The sequence below is a fragment of the Phaseolus vulgaris genome, chromosome 7, assembly GCF_051622355.1.
Source record: "Phaseolus vulgaris cultivar YP4 chromosome 7, ASM5162235v1, whole genome shotgun sequence".
NCBI classification, from domain to species: domain Eukaryota; kingdom Viridiplantae; phylum Streptophyta; class Magnoliopsida; order Fabales; family Fabaceae; genus Phaseolus; species Phaseolus vulgaris.
Window position 1 is genome coordinate 58,432,670 of NC_143504.1, and position 12,222 is coordinate 58,444,891.

Here is a 12,222-nt window from a genome sequence, read left to right on the forward strand (position 1 = left end):
GTTCACACTTTTCTACAACATTGGTTATCTATTTTTTTTTACATAAAGCAAAAAAAGAAAAGAAAATATTACTAAATTTTGAAAAATATATAATAATTTAAAAAAATTAAAATTAGACTATTACAATCTATATGAAAAAAAGTATATTAAAAACTGATTATTATTTAAAATGTACAGATTTGGTGTAACTCCGACTCGGAAAGTGTTTCGGGAAACGTCTAAACACAACTATTGTAGCACTTTCAGAAGTCGTTTCACACACAAACAAAGTCGTTTGATTGAAACGAAGTCGTTTGATTGAAACGAAGTCGTTTTGCATATAAACTACATTCGTTCTTCGACGGGATGAACGGCCGAAGTTAACGTGTGAAAACCGAAATTCGCACTTTACCGCACGCAGCGACTCCGTGTGGTTTGGGGAAACCTTCTAGAATATTCTTCCATGGAGGTTATCAGAGGACTAGCGGCCGCGATCGTGGTGGTGGTGCTTGTGGCGGCGTTTCCGGCGGACGCCGGCGACAACAATCGAGTATTCTCTCCGTGCACCGACACGCAAGTGCAGAGATCCGACGGATTCACGTTTGGAATCGTGTTCGCGCCGAAGGACAAGTTCTTCTTGAACAACAACAGTAGCGTTCAGTTGTCACCGTGTGATACGAGACTCTCGCTCTCCAATTCGAATTATCAAATCTCTGTGTTCAGACCCAAGGTCGACGAGATCTCGCTCCTCACCGTTAACTCCTCATCATTCACCGCGGTTCGTTCTCGGTTTCTATGTTTTGTTTTCTTAATTTGGATTTTAGATTGGTATAGTTTCTGTTGTTGGTAATCGAAGTAACCGAAGCCAATTTCTTTTGTTATTTCATAACTTGGTTAATTTGTATTTTTTTTGAATTATTGTTTGTTACTCCAAAATGTAGCACTGAACTACGATAATATGTTTTGATGTGCCAATTGACTAGAAAGTATTGATGAAACCCCGATTTTCGCTGGACTTTGGTTACAATGTAAATCCTGTGGTGCTTTATTCATAGCTGCAGAAACCTTGGTGCATGTGGAATAGAAATCTTTTATTTTGGGTGAGATTTTTTGTTTATGTCTAAATTCAAGCTATGCTTGTTTGAGTAACTGGAAAATGTGGAGTTGGGGGATTTGGAAGGAAGCTTATTTCTCCTCTCCTTGGTAGAACATACAAATATGGACGTTTTAAAGTGGAGTGCAACTCATAGAGAATACAAATTTGGGCCACTCCAATGGTATGAAAGAGAGTTTAAATTGTTTTTTAGTGAAACATGAGATCGAAACCTTTGTCTCGCTCCATTTTCAATTCTCTTATTATTTTCCTCTTTCGTATTGTCAACTTACTGAAACATTTATTGCCTCCGTTTTATAGCAAAATTCAAATTTGTTTGGCGCGCTTGTTGAGCCTGATTAGTTCCTGTTCTGTCAAAAGTGAATGAGGCTACAAGTTTGAGCAAGGTCACTGACCAGTCCAAATTGATTGACATTTGACTGAACTGATTGTTTAGTCATCCAAACTTATTGATTCAGGCTTAGACACTAGAGTGGCCAAAATACATGATACCTTTAAAAATACTTCAACACTCATGTAATAAATCTATGAAACACCAAAGCGACTCTGGCGCAAACATTGAACATGAAACTGACACAGATACATGACATGACATGATGTCCAATATATAAGATACTGCAACATTCAAGACACCGGTAATATAATTCTCTGAAGTAACTAGATGTAGCTGATGTATACCTTTCACGATGTTGGTAGGATTTTGTAGGTGTTAGCTATAGGATAGAATCCTTATAGCAAAGGGTCCAACGCCCCTTATGGCAATTATGCGCTATCTCAGCATGTATGTGCAATAAAGTAACCTCCCAGTTTTGACTATAGTCAGAATATCCTGGAGTTGTTTGGGTTTCATACAGATTGATATGGGGTTGGGCTTAAGCGAATGAAAGGCCAGCTTGTAATAGTTCCTAACCCTTGAACTGTGTGGATTGATTTCATCGTCAGTCTGGTTAACTTATATTTTTTGAATCTGTTGATTAATTTGTTTTTTATTGTTTTGGGTCTGTTAATTGTTTTCCTTGTGCAGGACACGTATGGCTATATGGTTGCATTTGCTGGCCGGAAATATGCAGCAAGGTCTCCTCCCGCTTTTGTTGCAAACGGCACATATACTGTTACCAGTTTTACTCTTGTAAGGAGAGGTTTTTCTTTTGAAAGTAGTGTTTTGATATTTGTGCTCATAATCATGATCCATACTAAGAACCAACTGAACCTGTATCTGCAGGTCCTTGAGTTTAAGAAGGGCAGACTGCAAAATTTATACTGGAAAAGAGATGGGTGTGCTAAATGCTCTAGTAATTCGAAAGCTGTGTGTCTCAACAATCAGGATTGTGCACTACAAACATCCAGTTGCAAGAGTCATGGAGGAACTGTGGACTGCAGCATAGGTATACAATTGGCATTCTCTGGCACAGACAAGCACCTTGCAGTTTTCAATTCTTGGTATGAAGTGAAAAACCTTCGCCAATATTCACTGTATGGCCTTTATTCAAATCTGAGAGATTCCCTCACTAGCCAGTATGACCAGTTTTTCTAATTCCCTGTAGTTCTTTTTTTTTTTGTTCTTTTTTTCTTGTGCCATTCTGTTGTGATTTGCTCTTGTTATTACGTTATCCACATCCCAACCCTTCTCTTATCAATATATTTGTGAGAACCCAGAAAGATGGCGTGTATATTTGTATGCCAAAGTTATTTTTATTATGCTGGAAGGAGTACAAAACATATGAATTTGTCGTTGACTGAACTGTGTTGGCTTGGAGAGGCCATATAGTGTGATTGAAGAATGTAGCCTGTCCAAACTTCGACCAAACAAGCATGAAAAAACCTTCTAGTTCCACATGAATTATTGAGCAATGCATGTTTTGCATCTAATATTGGAGAAGGGAGGATTTAATTAGGAAATAAAGCCATTATTGTATTGGGTGCCAAAAAAGTGCTCCAAGTGATCTGATGGTAAATAAATTGAATCTTAAGTATTGTTCTGGTAAAGATGCAGTGGTTCATCAAAGAAGAATGAAAATTAGAAGCAGAGTTCACGATTGATAATCTAGGTATTGTTTCCTTGGGATTTTTAGCAACTTTAGATTTGAAAGAATCTTCTATGTATGAAGTTTTGACCTTTAATACGTTCACTAAATAATTTTGGATATTAACATTACCTACAAATATTTATAGTGATGATTATATGCACTATACTATTCATGTCATTTCAAATCATTTCACCATTTAAAACATTACAACAACAAAATCCTCATATTTAAAACGCAGCTTATAAAAATATTTTGTTTTTTGACCTCAGATCTTTTCCTTATTTTGTCTCGATCTATTGTTCTTACTATTGTTTACAGTAGTCTCTTTTTATACATGTCTAAAATCATCATATATTTTTTTCTTTTGTTCATGGATGCCATTATTTAAATATTAAATATTAAATTAAAAATTTAATATGTGTATGTAATGTAATTGTAAAACTTTACTATCATAATTTACAAGATATATTTCTGTATCCCAATTTTTGTTCTAATTTTTATTTTATGCATTTCTAAAGTATTTTTAAACAATAATATATAATTGTTACAAATTTATCATATTTTATTTACTGTGTGATAAAAATTATTAAAATTACTTGTATTTTAAAATTAATTATACTATACGTTATATATAAATCTAATTCTATGTGTTCTAAAGTTTTTAATAGAAAAGGAAAACTGCGTTATTTCTCCCTTCATTCCTCTAGAAATTAAAGCATGTATATGACATTTTTTTAAACATGAAGTGTAATCTAGTCTATTTATCTGTTGTTGGTGTTTTAAGATTTGGAATGCACGGTAATTTTGTTCTGATATATGAGTTTAAAGTCTGTTTAGTTATAATGCCTTTAAAAGACCAATAAACTTATTATATTATTAATTTAAGTAAACTTATTAATAATTATACTTTTCTTATATTTATGTAATATATGTACTGTATATATTATAGGTCACAGGTCTTTATCTTTTCACTTTTTTTCACTTTTACTTTTTTTCTTTTAAAATGTTTAATTTAGTCTTTTATATTTTAAAAATAAATCAAAATGGTCCTTCTATCAATTTAGACTCATTACTTTAATAATTTAGCCGTATTGACTATTTAAAACCACCCCAAAACACTTTTTAATATTTTACTATATACATTCAATTATATAATTATACAACTAAAAATAATAGCTTCATATATTGATTTATTTTAAATTTTAAGTAAGTTTATATAGTATCTATATAAAAGGTCTTACTACATTTTAGGTTTCTAAACCTAACTTATTTCATTTCTACCATTAATAATACTTTTAATTAACGGAGAGTTTTCTCAAAACGGAGAGTAATATAAAACTTTTAATTCATTTTAATCCATAAGATATTAATAAAAAATTTCATGAATTTAAAAAAATAAAAATGTATAAATCCGCAACCAGAGTTGAACCCAATTTCATAAGTGAAATTTTCCAAGTGTACTACTGCAGAAAATTATAAAACTTTTAAATAGTAAAATAGTATATTCACCTCAGTTTTGTAATAGAAATAAAAGTTTTAAACTTGTAATTTATGAATAGTAATTCATCTTTAGATTCAATTAGATGATAAATTACTTCATAAATATTTATAAAGGAAAAATAAGAAAGTAAAATGGATGATTTTTTTATATAAATTAAATTTAACTTATAAATATGAAAAATATAGATAAAAGAGTTGAAACTTATAAGTTGATCTTAATTTATTGTAAAAAATAAATCTATTTTACTTTTTATTTCTTTGTAAGTGGTCATGAATACATTTATTTAAGTACATTCTTTGTCATATTTTATTATGTGCATCAACATTGTTTACGCAGCTGATGATGTTTTTCATCTGGTTGACTTCTTTTTGTCTTGAAATATTGTTGACAAGTTGTATTTTCTTTTAAGAGCTATTTTGGTACCACTTTTGTAAACAATTAAGAACATTAACAATTTATAATAATTAAAAATTCATCAATAAAATCAGTCTATAATTAAAAAATATAAATCCATTGATAAAGCAATAATTTCTTATAATAATTATGACTTAAACTCTGTAGCATAAAATGCTTTTTTACACAAACTACTGAATTTCTAGATACCACTTCATTGCCCACAGTTTCAAAACAGTAGCTAGCCAAATGAAATGACCAAAAACACCATCTCTGTTTTTCCTCTATTAACCTTCTCTATTTTTTGCAAAAAATTATTAAGACAAATAGACCACAAATGCCTCACTGTAGCAGCTTTGCAAAATAGAATAAGATAGAGAGGAGCCAAATAAAATATGGTTAAATAAATTATTATTAAATAAAAACTATTTTTTATAGATAAAAAATAATTAATTATTATATTAATAAATTAAATATTATTTTATAACTAAATAAATTATTGAGTATATAAAATAATTTTTCATATTAATTTAATATTAAATAATCATTCGTACTGTCATATAATATCAAGTATTATGGAGGATCAACACAGTGACGTACCTTCCCACTCATGTTTTTTTATTGGTCACCATCACAATAAATTAAGGAGGTCATGAATATTATAAAAGGACTAGATTCTAATGTAGAATCTTCACAATTTAAAAACTATATAACAAGATTCTAAAGGATAATTCATTGACATATCTTAACAACAATTTATATAAATCACCCCAGTGGATTAATGAAAAGATTTAGAATTATAATCCACTAGTGTTTTATTTAGACTTTTGTCATTTACTCTAAAGTATGTAATGTAAAAGAATGAAGCTGATTGATGAAACTTTTTTTTAAAACATCAAAATTTTCTAGAATGTTTCTTTGTTTACCTTTCAGGTCTTAGATTTATTTGTAAGTATGAATACATTGTAAAAGTTTAAAACAACTGTCATACCAAAAGTTTAAGGAACTTATGAGTCCTAATGAGTATTACATATAAGACTTATTACTTCAATAACCTTACATAATAATAGTAAATAAATAAATAAACATAAAATATTTGAGAGGAATTTCAATCTTATTATAAAGAAAAAGTTCAATAAATATGACCTCTAATATAATTTACAAAAACTTATAGAACTATGTACTCTTGTGCCTCAAAACTTACATTATCAGAAAAGTTCTTCCAAAATCCTACTCAGCTAATAACTACATAAAAAATTAGTTGTTAAGAAATCTTATTTCAGATATATTAATTGTTCCACAACCTTATGCAATACATATATATTCCAGAGTAAAAAAACTACAAACTACAAAAGATATGTACAATATTCAATTATATTAAGATCAGTAATATGTTTAAACTCCTAAAAAAACCTCATTTTTTTATCAGTAAAGAATAAATAAAATTTAAATGAGACATTTCAGTGGTGTCTCAACCCTTATACAAAACACCCAAAAACAAGTTTTCTAACACCTTACCAACTAAGGACCCAACAAACATTACACTACAAACCAAAATAATAAATCAATACAAGACATAGAAACCCAACAAATACTGTTACAACACCAAAGAGATCACACCCTCAATATAGGACGTACATCCAACACCTAAACGATTTTTACCAGCAAGCAGAAGTGTCATAACCAAGAGCCAAACTCGACAAAACCGATACTACAAGAAGGAGTTGGAAACAAAAAATAGTCCACCAAAGAGATCCACCCTTAGTATAAGACACAATATCCAACACCTAAACAATAACTTTGCAGCAGGCTGAAGTACGCCAATAACCAAATGTCAACATCAACAAAACCGATCCTACGAGGAGAATACATAAACCAGATATATCCTGCAAATAACACACAACACCTTCCCAAAACTGGACATGTTAGTAACCAAAACACCACATATCAAGCTCCCAAAGTTCAAACACCATACAAAATTCCACCACCAGACCGAAAAGAATACATCAGAGACACTTCCTTTACCGCAATCCAGGGACAAAATCATCAACTTGACCCTGCCAAGTAGAAAAGACCAAAAAAACCTGCACAAACCCACTATACCTTCCAAACCTCAATCCAACCTTGCCAGGTGGGTAGACCCGATGAGACCTGCATAAAACAAACCACTATTTCCAGGTCTGGGCAAAAACGTTAGTTAAAAAACCAAAAACCCAGTCTTTCAAATACCTCATACAGAAATGAGGTTCTAAACACTAGTCTGAGTAGGAGAAAACAACCAATTTTTCTTTTACTGTGACCCAAGACCAAGTTTTCCTTTGTACCACAGTAAAAACCTCCACTAGATCTACCTGCCCATTCTCAAACACAACCCTATTCCTATAATTCCAAATTTCACTTACAATACCTACCCAAATGCCCCCCAGCACTTGATAATAGCATGTTTCAAGTGTAAATGTTTAAACATCCTAAAATGCATTTGTACATCACGATGTAGAACCGACGAATACCCAACCACTTGAGACACATACCCCAAATTCTCCAAGAGATCCTACATTCAAAAAATAAATGTCTTACCAACTCTTCTTCCACACCACACAAGGGGCATCGATCACTCATCAAAAGTAAACCACGTCTCAAAAGATTGTCTTTAGTGGGAATAACATTACATAGCACCCTCCAAGCCGTAAATTGTGCCGAAGGTAAAATTTTTAGATTCCAAAAACACAACTTTCACTTTTGCAGTAGAAAACTTGATAGCAGTATCATCCACTGATAGATACTCTTATTCTGACTGCATGTATTAATCATTACTGTCTTGCACTCTAATCCGGACCACTAGATCACACTTTTCTAGCCATGTATTGTACCTTGTTACTAACAAAAAAATCTTTCTTCACCATCTAAATGATTTATATGTTAAAGGAAAATACCTTAAAGTCTTCCATAAGACATAACAGTCATACATCCATACAAGCAACAAATTTTAGCATAAAATTAGGTACATGGACCAATAAGAGAAAAAAAAAGTTGTCAATTTGCATTTCAACCACTGCCAAGATTTTAGTAGGATCATTTGCAAAATTTACTCAGCATCAATAAACTCTTGTTTGCAAACGACACAATTACTATGTTCTCATATTTGTCATACTATTGCAAACCACACTACCTTTCAATATTGATTATGCTTTTTACTAAAATAAATAATGAAAACTGCTCAAAATAATTAAAAACATCATTTTTTTTTACTCCTGAATACCTACCCACCTAAGACAAGAGTTCCATATTTCCACAACAATGCCACAACCCAAAAATAAATTACTTACAAATTCTTCTACTTGTGAACAAAGCGAACACATAACACTAACTAAAACTATCCCTCTATTAAGAAAGTTAGCCCTTGTTTGAACTTTGTCTAATAATACCCTTGTGTTAGGGTCAAAGCATTGGGAGCTGCCTTCACATACCAAAAGAACTCAAAGAAATTATGATATTTCCATTAACTTTTTTTCTTATAAATTTGTATGTTGACCTCGTTGTCAAAATTTCTGCTTTCTCCCAATCAAATCTATTTCTTCTCCGCTCTAAATTCCATATTCATCCTCTTTCAGACCATCTCACAACCTCCTTCATGTATTTTTTTTTTTTTATGGTTTGACATAAACAATAGTCTGAAAAAATATTGCTTAAAGTTTTCAGTATCTATCAGGTTATCTTTCCAAAATCTTACCCTATATCTTTTTCCTATATTCCATGCTATACCTTTTTCAAACCAGTTATCCTCACCTCCCTACTCATAAATTTAGACAAGATATTTCTCCATTTTCCATATGTTTCAAATCCTAAAAACCACATCCCTTAAGTTAGAATATGTTTAATTAGGACTACTAAAATATGTTTAATTAATTGAATTGTGACAAAATATTATTATAAATGATAAAATTTGTGGTAAGTATAAGTTAAGACATCAACAGATTATATCTGAGGAAGGTATGTTACATTATAGGACATCCATAAGTTCTATGGCCTCATGCATAGATGGAATCTTTTTCCTCGAGATGAGGTATTTTCTCCCTGTAATATTTTCTGTTTTCTGATTCAATAAACATTAGTTTCCTTTGTTGTTTCTCTCTTTCTCTGTGTCTGACTTGGCTCATACCTAACAGTGAGGTGCATACTCAACATAGAACTAAATCTGCATGAGTCCATATACCTGAAATAATAATTTTGTTTATTATAAGATGAGTTAAAAAGTAAGAAAAGGACTTATCATTCTTGGGTGGATAAAATACAGAAATGGTATTAAGTTGAGAGATGTGGACAACACGTTTGCTAAGTCTGCACCAAAAAAAGTCATCATATTACCCTATTTAAAGGACTTAGTTCACACCTCGGTAACTACAACTGATCATCAATATGAATCAATCTTATTCTGTGTAAAAGCCAGACAACTAAACACTACCCTCTACAAACACACATTTTATAATAAAAAAATAAAAACATTGCAGATTTATACTAAATATCATATATCAGCCTAATCAATTATTTTATCACTTTTAGATAATCAATATATAATATATTACAGTATTATAATTAAGGTTGTGAAAAAAACTGGTCAAAATCAGCTCCTTATAAAATTGCACTCAACTGCACACAATTGCATCAATTTCGTAAAATGGAACTGTTTTTATTTTAATTTCTCCACTTATTTAGTATTTCTTTAATTAACCGAAATCAACTTATTTTTCATCAGGTTGAATCTTTAAAATAATTTTGAAACTGTTTTCCTTTATTAAGAGTTTTCCAAAACCAATTCAATTCTAAATTGGTGATCCTTTATTAAGATATTGCAATTTGACTTTTTTTCGTGTGGTTGGACATTTATTATGTCACACATTTATTATGTGGTGGGGAATGTTGATATGAACCTTCTATAAATGTAAAATTTGAATGACTATGATTCTCTTGAATGGCGCATAGGATTCTCCTCCTTTATAACTCTTAGAAGAAAAACAAAAAAAAAAGTAACCTTTCCTCCACATTGAAGAGCATAAAACAATGTACCCTTCCACTTTTCTATGGCTAAGACAAATATCATATTACAAAAATCTTTCTTAAAAAAATATTATAAAAATGTGTTTTATACTTTAGTGATCCATATAGTGTCCAAAAGCTAAAGATTTATCTTATAGTAGTTATGTGAGGGAGGACATAGCATGATGATTTGACATTATTTTTTTATCTGGGAGTATCAAGTTTATCTTAAAGAAGAAAAAGTAAATAGTGAACAAACAAAATATTCATACTTATCTATTTGAGTCATGAGAAGTCTAAACCAAACAAATGGCACTGCATAACATATCAAGAACACATTTACCAAAGAACAAGGACATTAATACTTATTTATTTATCTCATAATAAATTGTTCAAGGATTATAATTAATGATTAACAACACATTAACAAGAGAACTAATCCATGCAAGACTACATTGCCATCTTGGGAATATAAATAAAGAACCGACAATTCCAACTCATTGACATTAACCTGTGGTCCTTTGTTTCCCTCTATCAATTTCACTTTTTTTTTTTCTATTTGCTTTCACTAATGGTAAATTAAGTATTTGATAAAACAATAAATATCATTTCCTCTTTTAGTTAGTGATAACAAATTGATAAAAAGTTTTTGCATCAGAAAAGAAGAGAGACAAAACAAAACAAGAAAAGTGTCATCTAATGCAACAAAATAGTTATTGTTAGAAGTGAGATTGACTTAATTTATCTTAAACTGGAAATGAAATGTTGTTTCTTAAAGTAATTAAAATGATGAATATAAAAGAAGAATCTAACTGAATTCATTTCATTGTAGAGCCAGTCTTACACAGAAAACATTTTTTTTACCAATTGATTTAGTTTTTTTAATACATTTAAATGTTCACCATGGACGGCTGAAAAACAGCCCAATCTGAGCTTGAAGGCATTTAGACTTTGATACAGTGTAGTTACTATACAGCAAAGAGCTAAAATGGACTTTGTAATGAATTTTGGTTCAAGTTTTTTTCTTAAATGTCCAAATGAACAACTGTAGCAACTGCTAGGATGATGACTGTGACATGACTAGTTAACTAGGATGCACTAGCTTCAAGGTTTTTCATATCCTAAAAAATAACCTTAACTTTTCAATATTTGGCTTTTGGTAATTAACCTAGCTAACATTCTCCGTATGCAATGCAATTATGTCGGGTTTAAGTGTTAGTTGTGAAACATCATGCGTGAGTTAATTGAGAAGCTGAAAAGGTACAGAGACCTGAAGTACTTTCCATTTGTTTCTTGTTAGTACAGTTGACTCTATTTTCTGGTCAAAACTAAAACTGTTTTAACTAAGTGATGTTACTTATAATCAAGTACACCTCTGCAAAAGTATACTCATCACTCACTCAATCAGATTTTAGTTAATTAGGTTAGTTGTGAAATTTTTAGTGATACACATCTTTCTGCATAACTTTTATAGTGATTTTCCACACTATTAAACAACCAAACTATTGTAAAGCAAGAATCTCCAAAACCAGAAAACCAACAAACTAAAATTAAATTCAAATTGTAATGAAGAAGGAAGATTGATGAAGTGAAGTTATGATGCACAGTTAAAAGAAGCAGTGGAGTTAAAGATGCAGAAAAAAGAAACAAAGTCCAAGGTTTTGAAAGTGTGAAGGTTTGTAATTACATGAGTAACAGCATAGAAGGATGAATTGGGTACGTCAAATGAAGTTGTCAGGGAGAGAGGCATGATCGGTTAGAGGTGATGAAAGCAACAATATGTATTAGAGTATTATGACAAGACGATCACGATCACCTTGAAAGCAACGAAGAGATTCTTGAATATCGAAAATTTTGAATAGAAAAATGAGCCTAATGCTGCTCACCTCGTCACGAGATCATGGGCCACACAACAGACTCATCTAATGCACCGTATGTATTCTATGGGACCACTCCTCGAATACCAACAACCCACTTCAACTTCCACTCATCACAATATTTTATACCTAAATACTTCTTAATCTCACCTTCATCACTCTTCTAATATTCCATCAAGCTGTATTAGTTCAAATCAAATGAATATATAAAGGTTTTCATAGATGCAAAAAGCCACTTAGCACTATTGCTTTTGTATATTTTTAATTTTTAAAACACTTGTTTTACATTCTTCTTGT

At 31.0% G+C, this 12,222-nt stretch overlaps 1 protein-coding gene across 1 annotated transcript; it reads left to right on the plus strand.

Moving 5' to 3' along the window:
• Window positions 1–173: 173 nt before the first annotated feature.
• Window positions 174–2,829, plus strand: LOC137830734 (uncharacterized). The gene is made up of 3 exons (XM_068638232.1): window positions 174–757; window positions 2,118–2,222; window positions 2,316–2,829. Exons 1-3 carry the CDS (start codon window positions 443–445, stop codon window positions 2,625–2,627), a joined length of 732 nt encoding a protein of 243 aa, XP_068494333.1. The 5' UTR covers window positions 174–442; the 3' UTR covers window positions 2,628–2,829.
• The last annotated feature ends 9,393 nt before the right edge of the window (window positions 2,830–12,222 follow it).